The 24,652-nt window shown below is 46.1% G+C and overlaps 1 protein-coding gene across 1 annotated transcript in view; it reads right to left on the bottom strand.

Moving 5' to 3' along the window:
• Window positions 1–1,793: 1,793 nt before the first annotated feature.
• Window positions 1,794–24,652, bottom strand: part of STYXL2 (serine/threonine/tyrosine interacting like 2) — a 35,894-nt gene continuing 13,035 nt past the window's right edge. The window contains exons 3-6 of the mRNA XM_008978261.6: window positions 18,088–18,182; window positions 14,336–14,567; window positions 12,429–12,646; window positions 1,794–6,159 (exon numbers count right to left, since the gene is read on the bottom strand). Coding sequence (XP_008976509.2) covers window positions 3,332–6,159; window positions 12,429–12,646; window positions 14,336–14,567; window positions 18,088–18,182 — 3,373 coding nt within the window. The 3' untranslated portion in view covers window positions 1,794–3,331. The remainder of the gene's footprint in view (window positions 6,160–12,428; window positions 12,647–14,335; window positions 14,568–18,087; window positions 18,183–24,652) is intronic.

The raw sequence follows: 24,652 nt of genomic DNA on the forward strand, positions 1-24,652 counted from the left end.
TTTAGTAGAGATGGGGTTTCTCCATGCAGGCTGGTCTCAAACTCCCGACCTCAGGTGATCTGCCCACCTTGGCCTCCCAAAGTGCTGGGATTATAGGTGTGAGCCACCGCAACCGGCCTGTTGATGAATTCTTAAGAGAGAGTTGATTTTGTGTTCATTGTATAGTGTTCCTGGTCATTTAAGACAGACATCAATGGGAAAACTCCTACAGAGATGGCCTCTCCATTTAAACATATTGACCTCTGTGCTGGTCGTTTTCTGTTTGCCTCCAGATCTACTTATTGTCCTTCTCCAGACTACTCTGCTCTCCTACCCACTTGCTTCCAGTTAGGTTTAGTCCATGGAAGTTACTAGCATTGAACAGAAAACCAGGAGCAAAAACTGGAAAATTTATTCCCCCTACTCCTCTGCCAGGTTGTCAGGTGGCATTCTCCATGGTGATGACTCTTGCTGGGCTCTGGAAACAGCTTTGTCCCTTTGTCCCTTCAGTGCTAGGGTGGTATCAATGTTGCTAGTACACGGGTGCTTTACTATTTCTTTTTGGCTCCCTTGTTCCTTCCTATGCCTCTGTAAATGGTCCCTGCATTAAATTCTTATCAGTCACCACTTTGGGTGTGCCATCTGTTTCCTGTGGGGACTTTTACTGAGATATCTTTAATTGCCATTCGGAGGCTGGAAGACTGGCTTGCAACTTAACACGCTAGGTTAGGTAGAATTCAGAAGTCACCCTTGGGATTCTAACACTTCAAATCTCAGATATTTCTTCAAGTTCATGATAAATCCAATACATTTTCTATTGATGTGATTTCCCAAAATATACTCTAAACTCCAGGAATAAGTTAAATTAAGAATTCTGAATTCTCTGGCAGACACCTCCCTGAGTACAGGATCTCGAGGCAGCTATCTTTAGAGACACAGAAAGCAAAGGCATTTCTTGAGAGCTTTACTGTGAGACATCTGGTTTCCTCTGGTGAGCCAAACTGGTCTATATGTGGGCCATGGGGGTCATTATTGCCCCTCTAGCCTAAGAGCTCAACTAAAAGCAAACTAGGCAGTCTCCATGGTCTGTTTCCCCAGACTCACATCCAGGGATGGAGAAAAACTGGGGTGACTCTTTAAACCAATATGCTTGAAATGTTTGTTCAACACTTATTCAGTGGGGTATGGGTTGAGAGTTACTAAGAATAGTTTTTTTTAAAATTTCTTGTCTACTTTGACATGAGTGAGATCAATTTATATATTTTGTTAGTTATAGTGAAAAAACAAAAAGACATGTATAGAGATCTGAGCTAATTGGCTCCTTATGGGTGGGCACAGGGGACCCATCAAAGAATATTCCGATTCTTCTCTCCAGAAGGTCAGCCTTCTAGAGTAGATGCCCAATTAATTGTGCCTATATCAGAAACTTCTCTATAGGAGTGAAATGAGAGCTCATCCAGAAGGTAAAATGGACCACAATCAGCCTTCTTGCTGTGGGGTGTATTAGAACAACACTTTTTAAAAAAGAGATGGGGGTCCTGCTATGTTGCCCAGGCTGGAATCAAACTCCTGGGCTCAAGTGATACTCCTATCTCAGCCTCCCAAGTAGCTGGGACTATAGGCACGCAGCACCATGCCAGGCTAATAACACCATTTTCTGTGGTGGGAATGACCCGTCGAGCGTTGGAAACTAGGGGCTGAGACTGACTAAAGATGAACAAATGAAGAAAAAGGGGTAAATGGGACAAAGACTGAGCAGTACTTTTTTTCCCAAGTCCTCTTTTCCCCCCCTCAAACAGTGAAGGAGAGATGAGTACCATCAGCAACTGAATGGTGGGCTAAAGTGATAGAGGGAAGGCAAGCAAATTAATTCAGTTGCTTTAACAGCAGCTATGTGGCATTGTGAGTTTGTGTTCAAGTCAGCTCCTGTTTGCCTTGATATATTTATCTTTGTGTTCTTTGAAATATGTGATGCTGAACTAATCTACATAGGAAGGTTACATAATCTCCATGTCCCATGAAACTCCATTTTTGGAAAAAATGATCACACAATTAACACGTACTATTTGTCTCATTGGTGGATTACTTCTTACTCTTTTTCCCTCTCATTAATCATTTCACCACCATTTGTGTCACCTGAATTGGATTTTTTGATTGATCAAGACATCTCAGACCCCTGCATAGCACAAAGTTGTTTTCAAATCCTTCAAGGTGCCGCAGCTTGAAAGGAACTGTAGAAACCAGTCCATCAATCACTGTTGTAAAGTGCTCAAAGTGTCTCTCTGATTTGGCAACTCAACCTGCGTTTTAGGGGAAGAAATGCCTTGGGAACAAAGGTAAAACATTCTCACCAACTTAGCCCACTCAGAGCACAGAGAAGAATCAAGTGTACTATCCACTGCATTACCCAGTGATCCTCCTAGGAATAAGAAGCGAAGGCGACCACTAGATTTTATAAAAACATGTCTCCATCTCCTTGTACTGGGTTTATTTTCTTCTCTCACCATGCTCTGTTTTTGTTTTTCTGCCTTCCAGAGAGGCCTTCTCTCTACTTTACATCTTGCCATTCTCACCACAATAAAACTCATTCTCTCTTTCTCTAGTTCCCTTTATTACTCTCAAGGGTTTTCCAAGTGTAATCTCCTGCTGTATTGTATCATAGGCCAAATACTTGTTTGTTATTTTTTATAATGAGACTATGATGGCATTGTCTGGAGGCACAGCTTTTGTGAAACAAGGTGAGACTGGCTCAGGATAATACATTTGTGTCTTTTAAAGTGGTTTTCTTCTAATATCCAAAAAGTTAAACATGACTAGAATAAAGAAGAACTATTTGCCAACATACCATTTTTAATGGAGACTCAAAACATTAAAAAAAAAAAATCAGAACTGAGCATTGCCAGGAGAGGTCAGACTTGCCATAGGATAGACTTTCTGGGTCTCATATGAAGCCTCTACAGACAGAAGCGTGTCCTATGTTCATGGCCTTTCTGGATGTAAACTGGAGTCTCTGACAAACTACAGTGCTTTTCCAAGCTCACCTCTCTAGCCTGTGATGAACACTGTCAAATACATTAAGTGAAACACCAAAGCTTAGAGGGCGCTGAGCAACAGAAAATGGTATCAGTTGGTCCAGCATTCGGACCTCGTATTCGTATTGATGGTTCTCCCCCTCTTTGCCTCCTCCCTACTCCACCTCTGCTGCCCTTATGCTTGGTACCTCTCATTTTGGCTCTGCCCCTCTGGAAGATCCTCTCTGTATCCTCATCCTTTGATGAGTGGTGGCAACGTGTGCCCTGAGCCCTATGCTAACGTGAGTGGTTTCTTTCAGTGTTCTCAGATTTTCCCCAGCTCAGTCCTCCCTCCTTTTCTGCAGCTTGGCCCTGGTTTCTTCTTGCCGGCGTCTCCAAGCAGCAATGATGGCTTCATCGTCCATTTCTTCCTCTTCCTCCCTGTCAGTGCTTCTCCGATACTGGGACCGCCGTCCAGATGCAAACCTCCCTTCTTCTCTGTTTTCTGTCCTCTCTTTCTCTCCCTCTTCTTCAGACCTCATAAAGCTCTGGGTGAACTTCCTCTTGGCTCCAAATTCAGAGAAGTCTGACTTGGATGACTCTTCCACATCTTCCCAGTCCCTGGACCTGGCCCAATTTGGGTGCTGTGGCTCTGGGGACTCTTCCCTTTCTGAGGACTCTGGGGTCCGGCGGAAGAAGTGGGGCTCTGGGCTCTCCTCTCGGGAACTTGAGGTCTCGTTGTACGTGGACCTGGAGAACTTGTGCATCTCTCTGCCCTCCCTGGTGGAGGAAGATGAGAACCGTGAAGTGCTTCTTACAGAGTTGCCATTTGCCTCGTGGTAGGAGGAGGTGTCCTGTTCCTCTGACTGGGATTTGGAAAACTTGTAACTGGAGGATTTAGACTCTGTCTCCCTGAGCAGGGACGATCTGGTGTACTTCCCTCTGGAACTTCCAGACCAGTCACTTTGGAAAGGAGGTTTTTCCTCTGTCCTGAGGCCACTGAGCCACTTATTAACACTGCTATCCATCTCTTTGCCAACTCTGCTGCCACTTGCATAGTGATCACAGACAGCCAGGGAGGAGCATGTGTCTGTTTCAGGTTTCTGGGAATTACCGCGGGAAGAATATCGGAAGCTCCCTATGGCACTGTCAGTGTCCTCATCCCCATCACCCACACCATCATCCTCATCTTCCTTGACCTTCTTCTTCTTGAAGAGGGAGCTGCGTTTGTTGTCTGAGACCAGCTTTTCCATTTTGTACTCGGACATCTTCTCCCTAAGCTCCATCTGCATCTCCTTCTCCTTGCGGCCAAGTTCCTTTAGGTCCACATTGTCAGCAAAGAGGCTGAAGATGGGCTTGCTGGTCCCCCTCACTTTGCTTCTGCAACTTTCCACGGGTGAGCTCAGTGTGGTGTTGCAGGACAGCACAGACTGCATGTCAGAGCTGGGTCTTGCCTGGCTCTGAGGCAACAGGCAGCCACCCAGGGAGGAGCTGCTCTGTCCACTAAGCATGGAGACTTGGTCATCCCCCAGGCAGCTGGCCGCTGGTACTGCCTTCATGCTTGCAACAGACGGTGAGCGGGACAACAGCAGCATTTCATTTTGCTTCTGAGCAAGGGTCTCGCTGACTACATTGGCAATCCAGTTCTGGATACTGGCAATGGAAATGGTGTCTCCAGGCCCCACTGGCAGGTTAGGCAGGGGTGTGGTGGGGTTGGAGGTTGAACACCCCGCTATGTTGCTTGCAGCCTGAGACAGGTGGGAGCGGTGGCTCTGGGTGCTCAGTACTGACGTCGTGTCCCCATCAGCACTGACTGAGGGGGCTGCAGACCAGAACGCAGACAGGGGAATGCTCCCGCTGGCGGTGGAGCTGTCCGCCTCCCAGCTTGCCATAGACTGGCTCTCCTCCAGCGTCTGCCGGCTTCTCTCCAGCAGCTCCAGCCTCCGTTGTCTCTTCTTAGCCAAGGCCGAGTCCTCCCCCTTGCTGAGCTCCACCACCTCCTCCTTGTTCTCACTGCCCACCTTCTTCTGGTGTTTCAGCTTCCAGGCCTGGTAGGCTGTCAGGCTGATGTCGGAGGGGTTCTTCTCCCCTACTGCCTCCTCTGCACCGGGCTCACTGCTGCTGTCTCCCGCTCCCAAGTCTTTCTTGTGAAATCCAAATTGGATTCTCTTGATCTTCCATCTTTCCAGGGCAGTGAGCTTGTCCTTGTTCCTGCTGCAGAAGTTGTAGAAGGAACTGGCCTCAGAGCCCACGCTGTCCTCATCATCCTCCCGCACCCTGCTCCCTGCTTCTGAGCTCCTGTCCGCCGCCTCCTCTCTCTTGCTCTTGGCGTGGTACCTCCGGGAAGCCTCCTTCTCAATCTCCAGCAGCCTCTCGTTCCATGCGTCCCAGGTGCTCTCCGAGGACATCGAGTCTGCGCGGCGCCTCCTGCCGTGGTCCGGGCGGTTCAGCTCCAGCTGCTGCTTCAGGACCCAGATGTCGTGGCTGCTCACGCTCTCCCAGGCGCTGCTCTCGCTCAGGGTGCGCCGCCGCCTCCCCACCGAGGAGCCAGCGTCGCTCTCCTCCTCCTTCTCCTCCTCCTCCTCCCTTCCCCACCTCCGGTACCCTTCTGCTTGGTACCTCTCGTTTCGGCTCTGCCACTCCTGGATGATCCTCTCCACGTCCTCGTCCTCGAGCTCCTCCCCACCCTGGCCAGCGGAGGCTGAGCGCCAGCCACCTCCATCCTGGGGGACCTTGTCTGAGAGGAGGCCCTGCCCCTTCTTCCACTGCTCGTACAGTTTCTCCTCCTCCTCCTCGTCTATGAGGGTGAGGGGCTTGGAGGCCTGGGTGGCCTTCCCCAGGGAGGAGCCACTCAGGTGGCTGGCGCTGTCGTCCTCCTCTTCCACCGTCAGGGCGTGCACTCTGGCCCCGAGCGTGCTCCCAGTGCCCTCGCCCTCCTCAGCCTCAGCTGATCCCCCCTCCCGGCCATAGTCCTCTTCTCTCTCCTCCATCAACTTCTCATTGAGCTCCCGCAGCTGCTTCAGGAAGCCGTCATTGGGGTAGATGGCCCGCTTCTTACGCACGGTCATCAAAGCCTCCAGGATGGCCATGTTGTGGAAGATCATCAGGTAGGCGACCACCAGCACTGCTGACCGGCTGATGCCCATTTCGCTGCTGACCAGGACTTTCCCTGAAATGAAAACACAAGAGAAAATGATGTAATGACAGTGGCTTCCTTGTAGTGTTCTTGTTTGTTTGTTTTCTTTGGTAAGTGCTGTTTTAATATGCTGCACTTAAGGTGTTTACTTTGCCTCTGAAGTTCATCCCGGCTCAAGACACAGGAGGGCTGAGCATCACTGACCCCATATTACAGATGGGAGACATCACAATCCCCACTGGCCCTGTATTTGAAACACTGGAGTGCATTTCTACTTTCTCCTCACAAACCGAGCAACAGAGGGAGGAGAAATACAAGAACAGGGGGAAGGGTGATAAAGCAGAAAAGGAATGAGAGGCTAAGATAAATGAATCACAGAGAAATAGAATCTTGGTGTTGGGAAGCATCATAAGTCACATCCTAAACTTGAGAATTCCCTTTACAACATCCCTGATGCTGGATCACCTGTCACACCTGTTATCCAGCCACTGCTGAATGCTTCCAGTGACAGGGAGCTCATTAGCTCACATGGACACATAGACACAATTCACTCCATTTTTGGATCACTCTAGTGCTTCAAAATTTTTTTCATATGTTAGGGAAAAGTATAAATTTCTGTAACAAGCATCCAGTACTCCTGCTCTGACATTATAAAGTCAACTATGGATACATTGTATGAAACAGGGCTTTTATACAAAAATCCTTAACAAGATTGCTATCATATTCTTCCCGAAATATATATATTTTTCTTTTCCTGGCTATTTTGAGTCCTTCAAACATTATTTGAACATCTTCTCATGTTCCCTTACTATTCTAGCTACTTTCCTCTAGGTCAAAACTTGAATTTATCAGGTTTTTTTTTTTTTTTTTTTTTAGGAGTTTGTACTCAGGATGGAGCAAGATATTTCAGGTTTGGACTGACTCACTCACATAGAGTAGAAAGGGCCCTTCCCCACCCTTGTTTGGGTCACTGGGGCTTTACTGATGCCATATAAACTTGCAATATGGGAGGATATGTCACACAATGAACTCAAGTTATCTTTTACATCCGTCAACTGAAACCTGTAAAACGTTTTTTAAAAACTGCAATTAAGTCATGTTCCTTTTAATGTGCAGTCATTTTTAAACTTAAGGATAATTTCACAAATTCCTACTAACATCTTTTGGTGGATATCTGTTTTTATAGCCTACAGGAGCTTTTGCGAGTCTTGACTCTACCATTCAACAGATCAGTTACCTGCTCCTGGCCTCCTTTTCGGCTTTGCATCCTTCATGAATGTGACAAATATGCCTCCTATGCCTTCATTGTAATAGCTGTTTAAAATGCAGACTGGGACCACTGGAGACCTTCCTCCCTGCTCTCATCAATCTACTTGCCAACAGTCTTTGGGGATGTTTGCTAAATCAGTTAAAAATCCTCTCTAACAATATGAGATGGGAGGTGACTCTTTCAGTATTATATCTTTGCAGCAGTTAAGGTCATGTCTTGGTCACACAGGAGGTCAGAGACAGAAAATTCAGGGGACTTGAGGCCCAGTAATGATGAAAGGTGTTATTGCCAAGAGCCAGCAGCCACTAGAGGGAGGTAAATGAGCAGAGTCAAAGCCACAGGCCGGGGTGTGGTGGCTCATACCTGTAATCCCAGCACTTTGGGAGGACAAGTTAGAGGATCGCTTGAGGCCAGGAGTTTGAGACCGGCCTGGCAACATAGCGAAACCTCGTCTCTAAAAAAAACAAAAACAAAAAACCATGGCAAGCGCCTGTAGTCTCAGCTACTTGGGAGGCTGAGGTGGGAGGATCACTTGAGCCCAGGAGGTTGAGGCTGCAGTGAGTGGTGATTGTCCCATTGCATTCCAGCTCAGGCAACAGAATGAGACCCTGTCTCAAAAATAAACAAACAAGGGTGTGGTGGCTCACATCTGTAATCCCAGCACTTTGGGAAGCCGAGGTGGACGGATCACTTGAGGCCAGGAATTCAAGACCAGCCTGGCCAACATGGCAAAACCCTGTCTCTACTAAAGATACAAAAATTAGCTGGGCATGGTGGAGAGCACCTGTAATTCCAGCTATTCGGGAGGCTGAGGCAGGAGAATCACTTAAACCCAGGAGGCAAAGTCTGCAGTGAGCTGAGATCATACCAGTGCACTCCAACCTGGGCAACAGAGTGAGATTCTGTTTCTTGAAAAAGAAAAAGAAAAACAAGCAAAAGCCTTATAAGGAGCATCTACAGAAGCACTTGTCTTTTTTCTCCTCTCATCCTCAGCCCAGGGCTTAGCTGTCCCTTACAAGGACCTCCCCTCCACCCTCTGACCAGGCTACCATATACTGTGGCTAGTCTCTAAGTCTCACTGGTTTTCTTTGGAGGTGGAATCACGAGACCAACTCACTTCAGGACACTTCAGGACATGACCAGCCAGTCTTCTTCATAGGAGCATCAAATACTACTTAGACTCAGTCTGGCGGAGACCAGGTTGGGGTGCCACATTTTTCCTGCTGTGTTTCTAGCACACTGGGACTCCTCTGAGGAGCCTAAAGGGCAGCCAGAGGGACAAGAGAGAGGCTGGGTGGGTGAGACTCAGGGATGTTTACCCACTTCATCCAAAGCAGCAACAGGATTTTCTGTCTTCTCTGTTAGAGGCAGGCTGATGCTGTATAGATTCTTCTCTGCACAACTCTAGGGGGCCTCTTCACATCAAAATCAAAATATCAAAATACACTTGGGTTATGGTGAAAATTTTTCCAACAGTAAAATGGTTTGAGGAAGGTAGTGTTTTTCTAATTAGCAGAGTTACCATTTTGATTACCAGCAGGGCTGATTGTGAAGAGGGTCCCTGTTTTTGAAATTTGAAAAGTACAGGCTGGGTGCAGTGGCTCACACCTGTAATCTCAGTACCCTGGGAGGCCGAGGTGGTGGATCACTTGAGATCAGGAGTTTGAGACTGGCCTGGCCAACATGGTGAAACCTTGTCAATACTAAAAATACAAAAATTAGCTGAGCAGTAGTGGTGCGTGCCTGCAATTGCAGCTACTCAGGAGGCTGAGGCCTGAGAATCGCTTGAATCTGGGAGGCAGAGGTAGTGAGCTGAGATCACATTACTGCATTCCATCCTGGGTGACAGAGTGAGACTCTGTCTCAAAAAAAGGACCTTCAAAAAAAAATTTTTTTTTTAAGAGTACAGCTACTGGGGAGAGCATCAGACTTGAGCAAGCCTGGATTTGAATTCTCTACACTCTCAGTATGCCGTTATATGGCAGGCAATTGTGCTATACCCTCCCAATTCGTAATTCCCCCTTTCTTCAGAAGGTATCCCCCTCCACACCCGTATTTGCCCAGAAGCCACCCCACTTGCCACCGCTGATGGAACTCAGGGTACACAAAAAGACCAGTATCTGACAAATTCGCCAGGAAATTTGGAAATGGGACTGAGGCAGGAAATTAGCTAGTTTAATGTCAGGCCTGTGGATGGCCATTTGCTATCTGAAGTAGAGAGAGAAAGAAGAGGGAAACCAAGAGTGCTGAGATTGTCCAGTCCTTGTTCCAGGCCTGCCCGGCGTGCCAGGCTCCTGTCTTTGGCTTCTTTCCTGCATCTTCAGAATTAATGCCTTTGCTGCTTGTGAAGGAGTTTGAGATGGTTTCCACCCACTAGCAACCAGGAGAATCTTGATTATTACACCGTGCACCATACAAAGTCACCACTTAATCTTCCATAGGTCTCAACTTCCCAGTGTGTACAATGTAAATAACAACACCCCCTCATAGGCTCTTTGTGATTATCATGTAAAACGCCGGCGCCAAGTGTTTCTTTCCCTGTTTTGGTCAAGAACTGACTCCCAAGCATCCTAAAGTAGAGAAAACCACAGGACCTAAGGCTCAGGGAGTAATTCTAGGGATGCGACGAGCTCTCTGTGGTGGAGTAGAAAGGACCCACAAAAGCAACAAGCACATCAACAATAAGGGTCTTTCGCTGCCTGGCAGGGAGAGTGAGGCTGAATCGGGAGGAGATGCCCACAGGGCGCACTGGCCCCTGCAAGGGATCTGGACACTCAGTGCTCCGACCTACGGTCTCCGGCCGGGGTAGCTGGCTCCTGGCCAGCATGACCCAGCCCGCCTTGAGTATGCTGCAGGGAAGGCAGCGCCTGGGTTACACCCGCGACAGGAAACTTCCTGCTGAGCCCTCGCGGCTCCTGGCACCGACTCCGCCTCCGCGTTTGGGCTCGTTCTTCCTCCCTCCACCCTCCAAGGCTGGCTATCGCTTCTGGGATGCGTTCCACATTCTGGGATCTGCCTCATCCGCCCTGGGATGCTGCGGGGGACCGCCGGCTCGTGGCCGTGTCCACACGCTGGAGCTATTGCGAGCGTACCCGCTCCGCCTCGAGGTCTGCTGGTGCGCGCCAGGACCTGTGAGCGAGGTGGGACACACTCCTTACGCCGCAGGCGACCGACAGACCCATTCAATCCCACGTTGGTCAAACGTCCTACATTTTAAAAGGAAGGAGTTTTTTGGCCGGGAGCGGTGGCTTATTGTAATTCCAGCACTTTTGGAGGCCGAGGCGGGCGGATCACCTGAGGTTAGGAGTTCGAGACCACTCTGGCCAATATGGCTAAATCCCGTCTCTACTAAAAATACAAAAATTAGCTGGGCGTGGTAGCAGGAGTCTGTAATCCCAGCTACTCGGGACGCTGAGGCAGAAGAATCGCTTGAACCCAAGAGACAGAGGTTGCAGTGAGCCGTAGATGGCACCATTGCACTCTAGACTGGGCAACAAGAGCGAGACTCCGCCTTAAAAAAAAAAAAGGAGTTTTTAAGCATTGAAAAAAGGAGAAAACTGAAAACTGTATATATATGTGAGTGTGTGTATGTGTATATATATGTATATGTGTATACATGTGTGTATATATACACATACATACCTCTCTCTCTCTGTGTATATATATATGTAATTTACACACACACATACATATACATATTTAAAATATGTGTATTTGGCCAGGCATGGTGGTTCACGCCTGTAATCTCAGCACTTTGGGAGGCCGAGGTGGGAGGATCGCTTGAGCCCAGGAGGTCAAGGCTATAGTGAGCACTCCAGCAGCCTGGGCAACAGAGCTGCATCCTGTCTCTAAAAATAAAAAGTAAAAATAATTAAAAAAAAGAAAATATGTGTGCTTGTATTTTCCCTTAGAAGTTACCCAACCTGGCCATTGGTGGTGACAGGCAATGCCCTTTCCAGGAAATCATTAACAATATTATTATAGCAATGGCTATAATTTTTAAAGCATTTATTGTGCCAGGTGTTGTCCCAAGGGAGTTATTTTATATGCATTTTTGAAACGTTATTCCTCACAGCAACTTTAGGATTTGATATTTTTGTCTTTGTTCTCTGCAGTTCCTAGGGCTAAAGGAAATGGCCCAAGGTCACATTGTATATACAGTGTAGCAAATCCTGGACTCAAACCCAGGTTTCTGGACACCATATCCTCAACTCTTCCCAGCCAGGCTGTCGGCCCCATTGCCTGGGCTCCACCTCTCCTCCCTGAGGCCTATGACCTCTGCAGACTAGTCTCATGTCACCTTTCACTTGGATATAGCAATAGCAACCCCAAAGCACTACTCTCTACCTTCCCAACTCGGTCTGTTCTCCAAGGTGGAGGGAGGGAGTTTTCCAAAACATAAATCAGATCAAGGTGCCGCTCCAACTTCTTACCCTGGCTTTTAGCTTCCTGTTTGATGGGGGGCCTCTGCCACTTCAACCTTCATCCACCATGCTCATCGACACTGGCCTTTGATTCCTGAACACACCAAGCTTTCCACCTTTGGATCTTTGCACTACTAGTTCTCTTCTGCAGGAATGCTCTTCTTCCAGTTTTCCCATGGCTAGCTCTTTGTCACTTGGCTTAAATGTCCCACTGTCAGAAGGCCTCCTCCCCCATGCTCTCCAAGGAGCTAGTCAGTCACTCTAGCACATTGTTCTAGTTAGTCTCTGCCTCACACTTATCACCATCTGACATTTTTTTCTCTTTTTTTCATTTTCTGTCCCCTCTTACAGTGTAACAGTCAAAGGCTGGAAGCGTTGCCTGTGTCTTTCACCACAGTGCCTAGAATAGTAGCTGGCACTTGCTAGGCACTCAGTAATTACTTACTGGATGAATGATTATCCTGTCTTTTCTCCTTTTCTTAGAGAAAACAGCCTTCTTAAGACAGATACCCCTCACAGACGCCAACTAATCAGGTTTTCATAACATTCCCCACATTACTTTTCCCCCCGTGGAATTCCAGCAGCCTGGAGCGGCAGATCCCTCTCACCTCTGTAAGTCAGCAGCGCCTCATCCAGGAACTCAGCCGCCTTCCGGAAATGCTGGGAAATGTCCACCTCAGGAAAGTCATCCACCTCTACACCCAGGTACTGGATCTCCAGGCCAGTGTAGAATTCGGGGCCAGTGTAAACGCCGGTGCCATGTGCAGCATTCAGAATGTGGGTGATTCCCAGCCTCTTCAGCCTCCCCTTGTTCACAGCCACACTCCTGCGGGAAGAGGCAGGGACCTGTTTGCAAGAGTCGGAACTAGAAAGGTGTGTCACCACTGTGACGGTGAGCCTGCCTCAGCCAGTCTAGGGCCACAGCTGGGCAAGTGCCTCCTTTTCTGCCCCTGGTTGTCTGGGGATCACTGCAAATACCATTATAGAAAGAGTTGATGACTTGGCCTCAGCAAAAGGGAGAAAAGACATGCAGTTAGGCAAGGAAGGGCGAGATGAAGAGGCCAACAAAATGATGTGTAAGGAAACATTTGAATGATCCAGAGACTTCTAGTTTAAAACCCCATGCCTTGGGAATGGACATTCATCAAGGCACAAAACTGGTAGGCACAAATAATAAAATTAAGTGTATTCCACATTGATATGGCATGCTATAATTGTCAAAATCCTTTCACATGCATTATTTTATGTTATCCTAACAATAAACTTAAGAAGTAGACAGGAACTCTAGTTTTATTCCCATTTGAAGATTATAAAACTCAATCTGAGAGCTCTTATAACTTCCCAAGATTGTGAAAGGAGAAAAAGACAACAAGAACTAGTGTTTTAGATTTCTAGTTCAGAGCTCTTTTTGCTGTAGCTGAATAAGTGCAGCTTAGTTTGAAGAGGCCCTGAGGACAGGTTGTCCGAGAAGGAACAAAAGCTTTTAGCTGAGGATACCTGGTGATGCCTGGGTTCTTAGTGACCATAAGATGAATGCTTCTGTATCTGAAGATCTATTTAAAGATCACTTAGGACTTGGTGCCCAGCTCTGAGGATCAAGTTCTAGGCAACTGATTACTCCTTGGTGAAGATAAGACCCACTGTTCAAAGCTGTTTTCCCTATTCCCTCCCCTGAGGCCAAATTTCCTCCTTTGCTTCTGGATATCTGGATAATTATACTGGGAAAACATCTCATTAAGTATTCGATGAGTCAGCAAAAATTTGTTTCACTAATTAACCAAGTGGTCGCAATTATGCACTGGCATCCTAAAGAAATAGGATGTGAGTGAGTTGTTTTTGTTCTGGAAACCGCTGATAAACTTTTAGAAAATAATAGTTTTTGGATTATAAAAACAATGTCTACTTTAGGAAACCTGTACAAGTTAAAGGAAATCTAAAGAAGAAAATAAAAACTGCTTGTAAAAACACCTCCCAGAGAGAAACATTGTTCACATTTTCTCACATTTCCTAACTGTTGTCTATGCAAAAACATGCACACACATACACATACATCTGTTGCTCAATTAGCAGCACACTGTACATGTCTTCTCTTGTAATCTAATTCTTTCTTACTGTATTGTGAACATTTTCCAATGTTGGTAATTACATATGCATGTCAGTATTATTGTCAATGGCTCCTAGTGTCCGGTTCTGTGGTAGCTACAGATGTCATGAGATGGTGAAGTCGGCAAGACTCTGTGGCAGGAAAGGAGGCCCAGAGGCCTTCTTGAGGGACAAGAGAGTCCTGGCAAGAGGGCAAAGGATAAGCAGTCATGGCGGCATCTTGCCTGGAGACCTCCAAATGCAGGTGGATGGAGGGGCCTTTCTCTGGGCTGGGGCAGGGTAAGTGGCTAGGCAGCCTCATTGTGCTGGATGGACCTATGGGCGCCTTTGGTGAAAGTTGGGGGAGTTTCGTCTGTCTCAGGCACTAACCAGAGGGTTAGGACAAAGGGTCATGAAGAGCAGTCAGACTCACTTCTCAGCTATGAAGACATTGGGCCAGACCTCATCCACCTCATTCCAGGGCGCCTCTTGGCGATCCTGAACCAGGGCCCGCTGTAGGTCCAGGACACACGGTGTATTATAGAGGCTGGTGTCATCCATCTTCTCCCTGACGCGGTTGTACAGGTCCTCCACCAGCAGCTGTTCAGCAGACTCCAGCATGCCTGGACACTCTGCGTCTGCTCTGACCCCCCGTGGCTTGAGTTCTAGAGGAGACAGGCAGCATTCTCATCAGAGAGTTAGGAACATCATGGCCTTCCTTGTTCCTGGGGAGAACTTGCTCTTGGCCAGTTTGCTGCCAGGATTCTGGGCATGGACTGAATGCCAGCAGGATCTCCCAGGAAGGACTTTAATTGGGCCCAGGGTACCTGCTGCACTGGCCCAAACACTTGTAATCAGGGTCAGCAAGAAGACTGTATAGATGTGGGTAAAGGGGATCCAATTTCTTTTACTCCCTCCCATGCTTCTCTGAAGCTGGTCGATAATTTTTTAGACCAAGTTCCTTAAGTATTTGGTGTACTTTGATTCATACTTAATAACTCCCACAGTGCCCAGTACAAAGTGGATGCTCAGAAGTGTTTACCAGCCAGGCGTAGTGGCTCATGTCTGTAACCCCAGCACTTTGGGAGGCCAAGGTGGGCAGATGACCTGAGGTCAGCAGTTCAAGACCAACCTGACCAACATGGTGAAACACTGTCCCTACAAAAAATACAAAATTAGCCAAGCGTGGTGGCGAGTGCCTGTAATCCCAGCTACTTGGGAGGCTGAGGCAGGAGAATCACTTGAACCTGGGAAATGGAGGTTGCAGTGAGCTGAGAGCACGCCATTGCATTCCAGCCTGGGCAAAAAGAACGAAACTCTGTCTCAAAAAAAAGAAACCAAAAAAAAAAAAGGTAGAAGTATTTACCAAATGAGTGAATGGCATTCATTCATAGTATAATTCACTCTGTTAGTTTGACTCTTTTACATATGGATTGCAAATAACCCTGGGAAAAGTAAAACTTTCAGCAGTAATTTATGCAATATTGCCTTCTAATATACACCTAATTTACTGATTTATTTCTTGTATTGTCTTCTTCCCCCTACTAGAATGTAAGGACCTATGATTCTCAGCCTCCCAGCCCACAGATAGGTGGCAAAGGTTGGCCATGAGCTCTCATTCTAATCTCAAAACGTGACTCAGGGCCTTTCTGACAACAGGTCAGAAAAGCTCAAACTCCAAATGAACTCAAACCCCAATTCACTCACATCTGGGGTGAATCTTTATCTTCTAATAATATATTTGCTCACAGCTTATCAAATTTGGGGAAATGTAAGATGCTTTCTTTCTTTAAGTTAGACAAAAATAACAAAGAACAAAATCGTTCCTCTCACATGGTAGCCAAAATACTGAATAGAGAGAGAGAGAGAAAAGAAGCTGGAAAGATGTTTCCTCTGTGTTCCCCATAGCCTCTTGATGGCACCATCTCTTCCCTGATGGGCAGTCTCTGGGTGGGGGCTGCAGAGAGTCCAGCCACATTTGGAAGGTAGACTTGGTCCAGCCCCTCGTGGAATCTGCTCCTCCCAGGGGTCTGTAAGCAGGGCTTGTTGCTCATGGACTGCAAATCCAGGGAGCCTTGGGTTCTGCCTAGGGCTCAGGATTTCATTTCCCTTCTCTCTTCCCTCCTCTAACCCCCCTGAGGGACCCCCACATCCCTGCATCAGGGCTCAGCTCTAAACGTTCTCTGATCTCCGTTTCAAACGCAGAAAGAAGAAAACTCCTGCAATCCCAGAGCTCTATTTTGTTTAAAAATAGATGAAGTGTTCCTATTTTCTCCACTACCCAGTTTTCTCCCCTGGCTCTCCTGGGGTCTTTCATAGCAAATTCAGTCCGCTCTCCTTCCCGTGTCTACTTAGATGTCTTTCCCTTACTACATATAAAAAATGGGACTCCTGACACCTCATTAAAATACACAGTGTTGTCTTCCTCGGCTATTTATCTAGCAGGTTGTTGTTTCCATTTCTTTTCTTTTCAATTTAAAAACAAATGTCCCAGCCCTTCACCCCTGATGGCAACTCCTGCTTTCACTAGGTCTCTGGTTCACACTTCAGCCTCTGTAGAGCTTGCCTCTCTCCCTGCATCAATTTCTTTCTATTACCTGACATTTCTTCAGCAGAAAGTAAAGCCCACACATTTCTCCCCTACGCTCTCGGATGTGTGGCATATGCAGACTTTCATTAAAACGGAAGGTTTTCAGCACACATTTTCACCCCTGTAATCACTAGTGAGCATATATTGTTTTTTCTCTCCCTATAGCCCTTCAGCCACTAAGGCTAATGAAACTTAGGTTTGATGCCCCCAGAGAAGGGAAGAATAGAAAAGAGCCAGGATAAAACAAGGCATTGCACATCTTTTGGTTTCAAACTAGACTGAATGTCCATAGCATTCTATAGACTTGAAAGTGAAGCTTTCAAAGAGAGAAAATGTTTTTAATTTTTTTTCTCCCCTCAATTCCTAAAGCTGGACTTTTACTTATCAAGAACCAAAACATGGAGAATGGTCCACAGAATGAAGCACAAAGCAGAGATGATGCAGAGTGGAAGGTTAGGGAAATTTCCAACCACAAAAGAGGAAGAAAAGACTTTCTAGAGCTATAGTGGTGCTGGGAGCAATTCAGAGAGAACTGGACCAGGGTGAAGACACTGCCTGGGTTAGTGGGCAAGATATCTTGGGACAAGATATCTTGGAGCAAGATAACAGAGACCCCAGGTATGGAAGAAAAAGAAAAAAAATCCCCCAAAGCAGATGGGTCTTTGAGAAGATGGGGCCTCCTAGAGTGCCCAGAACAGTGAGCAACAGCAAGTCAAATTTCTGGTTCTATGTGAAGTGTGCAAGAGGTCCAAATGTCCTCTAGAGATCCTGGTGGAGACCCAAATGGGTCAGGGGACCAGTACCAGAGTTAGAATGGACAAAGAGTAGCATGTGATTCTAATAATGAAAGACCAAGGAAAGGATTGTGGCCACCGGCGGTGGTTGAGAGATTAAGCCCAAAGGCCAGCTGGGCCCTGCTTCATCAGTGTGCACCTTATCCCACTCCACCCCATCTCACCAGAGTTGTGAGGCTACCCAGGGAGAAGGGAGAAGAAAGGGGAAGAAAGAAATTGTAAAAGATTATTTCCTTAAAATTGATTAGAAAAAAATTCATCTAATCCAGATAAGTATCTTTGAGTGAAAAATAACTATATGTTGTCTGCTTCAAAATTTTACTGTGTAAATATTAACATATTGAATATTGGGTGCTCCCCACCCAAGCCTTTCCCTCCTCCCCATGCATCCTTCAGTTTGAAGCATCTTTAAGCACTGGTGGAAGTGCAGGTCTAAGTCTAGACTCCCTTGGAAGAGAACCCTCTGGATGCTTCTGGCCATTTCTCGGGCTCTCAGGTCTGTGCCTCTGCCATAAGCCACCTCAGGACCCCTGAGGTAACCAAAAATTGAGCAGGAGGCCCTAGGGACAGATTGGTGCTGCCTCTCTGGTTGTCCCTGTTCACACTGATGCATAATTATTTCCACTTCCATCCTATCAAAGTTGAGGAGGTAGGGTTGGCAGAACTGCCTTCTGCAGATCTGCTCTTCCTAATGTGATGGGCAGCACCTGAGAGGCACATTGACATCTTCCAATGGCCCCCCTCTAAGGGTCTCCAGATGACCACTGGACTTTGCTTCCACCCAGCTTTTGATTGCATTACCTTCATTGATGATCTGTTTGGCTGCAATGGCTGAGGAGAGGTGAATGGGTTCCATGAAAATGCTTTCTGTTTCTGCATCTGAGACCATCGAATACCTAAGGGAAGAGGATATTCATGTGAGATAAGCCTGTAGCATCTGAACTGAAGGCATTCTTTTAGATGAGAAACCTGGTTTTGATTTTAGCAACAAGTGGGAAACAACGAGTGATCAAGGCAAAGCCTTCCTAAGTTTAAGGACCCAAGAATACAGAACACTGGGTATCACGTGACTCAGATGCCCACCCATTTTCAGATCACAGTTGGCACTGATGGTGTGTGATGTTTAATGGCATGGTGGTCTATGTTGTGGAGGCAAGAGCGTACGTCTACGCTTGGGGGAACCCACCCTGATGTGGCTTCACTTTCTTGGATGTCCCACTGCTCATTTTAAAAATTTTGTCTCCTTTTCCTCTGCTATCAATCTACAGGGTGTCCTTAATTTTGCCTCTGCCAATCTTCTGCTGGACTGCTGGGCTGAATAGGTTGCCACCACTCTTTCTGTTCCCTTTGTTCTCCATTCCTTCTCCCTGTTTGTAAGGGAATGGGCTAATGATGAAGAACTGGCATAGCACCAAGTGAAATGCTAAAGATGAACTCAAGTGCACGGGTACTGATTCTGAGCACATGAAATCGAGAGTCAGGTTGAGCCCAGGGATGCAAAGAAAGTAACTTGGGTAAATGTCATGGCAATTTCCCAAAAATAATTCGGTGCAGTTGTCAAAAAAGACCTTTAGGAACATGGAGAATCTAGAGCAGAGATAAGACCTGGGACTGCACTATGGCGGTGGGGATAGGACCATACCATAGTTCACTAGTAAACAACTTTCTAGTGAGTTGTCCTGTTCTCCAGGTGTTCAGATGAGCTTTAGGTCATTTTCTTTTTTCTGCTTAGTCTTTCCTTTAGGTCCATAGAGGGAGGATTTAATGGATACCATTTGTGAGTGCCTTCTATGAATTTAATTCTGACAAACCCTCCACAAATTAGGTATTATTTTTATTCCTGCATTACCGATGAGAAAATTGTGGCTCAGAAAGGTTAAGAAAATTGCCTAAGGCAGTAAGTAAATGGCAGGGCTAAGTTGAGAACATAGGGCAGTCCTGCTGTAGGTCCAGTGTTCTCTCCACAATACACAGATACCATTTAGATTAGAACAGGGAGGTGGATTGGTTGGTGGAAGCAACCCCAGCTGGATTCCCAGACTCAATGCAGACTTTGACAGGTAAGTACTTAAGAAATGCTTTATGGGAAGCCTAGATGCATGCATCAGATGAATTATGCTGAGTAAAGTTGAGTTGAGCAGAATCCCGATGAGCTGAACAAAGCTAACTTGAGCTGAGACAAGTTGAGATTGAATTAAGTTGAATTGATTAGTAGAACAATTCTCTCGTGCATCCACAACATCAGAGTCCACCCTAGGGAGAATGGTGTGCTCAGTGTCAGCAAGCCCAGTGCTCTTGCCAGGAGAAATAAGTAGCCTGGGACTCTACCCAGGACATGGCCAGACCTGCCTAGGCAACCTCAGGGACAGCATGATGTGGCATCATCATCCATAGTATCTGAGAGTTTTCTGATAGCAGTTGTGCTGGCTCATTCCTATTCTAGCACCAAGTACTCCTGTGACCAAAAATGCATTTTCAAATATGTATGACTGCGGAGTGGGGGTGGATTAAGGGTGAGCTTTGTTCACTAGAGGCTGCATGGGCAGGTCTGGCCATATCCTGAGTAGATTCACAGGCTACTCCTTTCTCCTGGCAAGGTTATTTCCTTCTCCATGGCCTGGCTGACACTGGGCACAGCATTCTCCTGAAGTTGGACAACAATTCGTGGATGGTTACTACAAAATAATTGTTCTGCTAATCAACTCATTTTTTTATATTTCAGTAGGTTTTTGGGGAACAGGTTTGGTTACATGGACATGTTCTTTAGTGGTGATTTCTGAGAGTTTGGTGTACCCATCACCAGAGCAGTGTACACTGTATCCAATGTGTAATTTTCTATCCCTCACCCCCTCCCATCCTTCCTCTCAAGTCCCCAAAGTCCATTGTATCATTCTTATGCCTTTGCCTCCTCGTACCTTAGCTCCTACTTATAAGTGAAAACATACAATGTTTGGTTTTCCATTCCTGAGTTACTTCACTTACAATAATGGTTTCCAATTCCATCCAGGTTGCTGCAAATGCCATTATTTTAGACCGTTTTATGGCTAAGTATTATTCCATAGTATATATATATATTTGTGTGTGTGTGTATATATATATATGTACCACATTTTCCTTATCCACTTGTTGACTGATGGGCATTTGGGCTGGTTCCATGTTTTCACAATTGTGAACTGTGCTGCTATAAACATATGCGTGCAAGTATTTTTCACATAATGACTTCTTTTCCTCTGGGTAGATACTCAGGAGTGGGATTGCTGGATCAAATGGTAGATCTACTTTTAGTTCTTTAAGGAATCTCCCTACTGTTTTCAATAGTGGTTATACTAGTTTACATTCCCACAAGCAGTGTAAAAGTGTTCCCTTCGCACCACATCCATGCCCACATCTAAAAGTTTTCCAAACTTTTAGATTTCTCTTCTTTCTCAGGAACACTGATTATTCTCAGGTTTGGTCATTTAACATAATTCTAAACTTCTTGGAGGCTTTGTTCATCTTTCAAAAATTCTTTTTTTCTTTGTCTTTGTTGGATTGGGTTAATTTGAAAACCTGGTGTTAGGAGAATAAAAACAAGAGAGCAATGGAGAGAAAGCATCTCAATGGCCAAACAGGTTTATTCACAGGAATAAGCCTGCAAGGGGTTTCCGTCAGGAATCTGGTTGAGACCCTGATAGCTTAAAGCTGAGGTTTTTATAATAAAGTTTCTACAAGAGAGGGGTTGGGGAAGTGCTGGAAGGTTGGAACTGTAAGGGGCTGGGAAAGGTTGTGGTAAGGGCCAGTCGGGCTTTGTTGTGGTCAGGGTTGTTATGCTCCGTTAAAGGTACCGGTGAGGTTGACATTTGCTTTGTTTCTGGAAACACTGTCACCAAGGTAGAAAACACAATCACCAAGGTGGAAAAATGGCATTACTATTGTTAATTCTCACACCTTGTCTTTGAGCTCTTAAGTTCTTTCTTCTACCTGTTTGATTTTGTTGAAACTTTCCAGCGTATTTTGTATTTCCCTAAGTGTGTCTTTCATTTCCAGAAGTTGTGATTTTTTTGTTGTTGATGCTATTTTTCTGGAGTTTGTTTTGTTCATATCCTGTATTATTTCTCAAATTTCTTTAAGTTGATTTTCACCTTTCTCTGGTGTCTCCTTGAGTTGCTTAATAATTGATCTTCTGAATTCTTTTTCTGGCAATTCAGAGATTTCTTCTTGGTTTGGATTCATTGCTGGTGAACTAATGTGATCTTTTGGGGGTGTTAAAGAACCTTGCTTTGTCATGTTGCCAGAATTGTTTTTCTGGTTCCTTCTCATTTAGCTAGACTATGTCGGAGGAAAGATCTGGGGCTCAAGGGCTACTGTTCAGATTCTTTTGTCTCATGTGGTGTTCTCTTGATGTGGTGCTCTCCTCCTTCCACTAGAGATGGGGCTTCCTGAGAGCTGGACTGCAGTGACTATTATTCCTCTTCTGGGTCTAGCCACCCAGTGGAGCTACCAGGGCTTCAGGCTTGTACTGGGGAGTGTCTACAAAGAATCCTGTGATGTGATCGAGCTTCAGGTCTCTCAGCCATGGATACCAGTAACTGCTCCAGTGGAGGTAGTAGGGGAGTGAAATGGACTCTGTGAGGGTCCTTGGTTATAGTTTTGTTTACTGCACTCGTTTTCTCAAATGCTGGTTATGGTAGCAGTGAAGTTGTCATGTGGACAGACTCAGGACCTCTGGTTAGCCAGGATGTTACAGATGATAGAATTAGCTGTTGTTTTCTCCTTTCTTAGAGCAGCATTGTTCTTTTATGAGTTGTTGTAATGGTTTGAGCTGGTTGACCTCCAGCCAGGAGGTGGCACCTTCAGGAATGCATCAGCTGCGGTAGTATAGGGGGGAAACAAACTTGTCCTAAGGTCTTCTGGATAAATATTCAGGTTTCTCAGGTGATGGATGAGGCCTTAGAGCTTCCAAGAGATTATGTCTTTTGTCTTTGGCTACCAGGGCATGTAGAGAAAGACCATAAGGTGGGGGCAGGGTTAGGTGTGTCTGAGCTCAGACTCTCCTCGGATGGGGCTTGCTGTCGGGGATGGAGGGTGTGGTTCTCAGGCCAAAGGACTTATGTTCCCAGAGGGATTGTGGTTGCCTCTGCTGCATCATACAGGTTGCCAGGGAAGTGGGGGTAAAGCTGGCAGTGGGTGCCTCACCCAGCTCCCACACAGCCAGCAAGGCCAGTCTCACTTTCACTGTGCCCCACCAACAGCACTGAGTTTATATTTAGGCAGCCGGTAAGCAGGGATGAGATCTTGCCCCAGGCTATAAGCCTCCCTGAGGAGAAAGCAAGCAGAGCTTTCAGGCCCTGCCACTACCCCACTGTGGTGGCTTCTGTGCTCTTGTTTGCACTTCCTGTTTGCCATTACCCCATCCCCATTCTGCCCTGGACAATTTACACTTGGTTGAAATTATTACAAAGTTCAGCTGGAAGTTTCCTTCTCCCTGTGGTCCTTCCCCAATACCCCTGGCTGCCCTCCCCAAGGACACCTGTGAGATAAAGTCAGAAATGGCTTCCCTGGGGACTGAGAGTGCTTACAGGGCTCTTCCTGCTGCTGCTTCTACTTTTATACGTTTCTCAGCTCTCTAAATTCATTTCACCTCTAGGAAAGGTTAAATCCTTCTCCTGTGATCTGGATTTTCAGGTTCCCCAGTGAGGATGTGTGTTTGGAGGCAGACTTTCCCCCTCTCACACTTTGGGCATTCACAGTTTTTTGGCTATCTCATGATGTTTGCAGAAGCAAGCTGCTTCTTTGAAAGGGTCTGTGAATTGTTTCAGTTTTCCTGGTATGTTCCTGTGGTAGTTCTTGGAGCAAAGGTTCATGATGTGAGTCTCTATATGCTGTTCTGTTCATCCAAGTGGGAGCTGCAAGTTAGTCCTCCCTCCTATCTGCCATTTTTCCCCCCATAACTCTAATCAACTCAATTTAATTCATTTCCAAATTATTTTGGATGTTAAAACTAGAGAGGCCTTTAGAGATCTCATTGTTTGGTGAAGATAATAGAGTTTTATGATAGCGGTTGTGTTGGCTCATTTCCATTCTAGCACTAAGTATTTTCTGTAATGAAAAGATGCATTTTCAAACAAACATTATTGGGGAGTGGGGGTGGATTAAGGGTAAAGTTCATGGGATATTATCTTTTGGTGTGAAAACTAGAGAGATCTTTGGAATCTCATTACTTGGTGAAGACAGTAAAGACTTAAACACCTAGTGGGGGTGGCAGTGAGCTCTATAAAGGTACAGATTAGGTGGATTAGGTGGTCTTATTTACCTGTGTCTCCAGCAGATGGAAGGTGATCAGTCAGGGTTTGATGACTGAGTGAGTGGATGTACAGACAGATGGGTAGATGGATGAAGAGCTGGATGTCTGGATGAATGGATGGACCATGGTAAGGCTGGGCCAGGTGTCCACATACAACCTAGGGGATCAAACCTGATGATTTCCAAGGGCCTGTAGTCTCTGGCCCTTCCTCCTCCCCAGCCTCAACTTGCACTGGGTTCTCTTTGGCTCACTCCTTTCCAGTACACTGGTCTTCTTTTGGCTGTCATTCTCACCAAGTTCCTCTCTGCCTAGGGACTTTGTAGAAGTCCATTTCTGCAGCCTGATGGTTAGTCCTCTCCTGCTTCCCTCATTTTTCAGATTTTAGTTCAATCATCCCTTCTTTAGGGAAGTCTTCCTTGATCTTGCACCATACACCTGTTTTTATGGCACTTCTATCAGATGTGATTTTACACTTATTTATGAAATCATTTGATAAATATTGGTCTCCTACACTAGATCATACCCTCTATGAAGGCAAGGACCATGACTGGGTATTTTGTTGACCATTGTGTTCCTAGCACCTAGGAGAATGTCTGGCACACAGTAAATGTTTCATAGATAATTTCTGACTCACTGACTGAATATGTCTTCAATAGAACTATACTTAAGGGAATGTGGCAGTTACAACAGTCAGCAATAAGATCTATCAAGTGTTTGCTGCATGCTCATCATTTTACTGGGACACCAGTAGTAAGTCTCAAAGCAAAAGCAGGATCTTGGCTGTGTCCTCTCCATGCCTACTCTCTGCCCTTCAGAGGCCAAGATGTATACAATATCTGAGGCCTATGTTAGCAATTAGTAATTTTTTCTTATGGTAGAGTAATGGTCACCCCAGATCTGTGATACTTCTTGCCTAGAGAGGTGGGGTCTATGTCTACTGCCCTAGAATCTGGGTAGTCTCTGTGACTACTCTGACCAATAGAATGGAACATGGTGGAAGTGATAATTGATCAGTTTTTGAACCCACGTCTTGAGGGAAGCTTTCCTTCTTTGGGTCTTGACACTCTTTTTCTGGGAACTCCT

This window comes from Pan paniscus, chromosome 1 (assembly GCF_029289425.2).
Source record: "Pan paniscus chromosome 1, NHGRI_mPanPan1-v2.0_pri, whole genome shotgun sequence".
Classification (NCBI taxonomy): domain Eukaryota; kingdom Metazoa; phylum Chordata; class Mammalia; order Primates; family Hominidae; genus Pan; species Pan paniscus.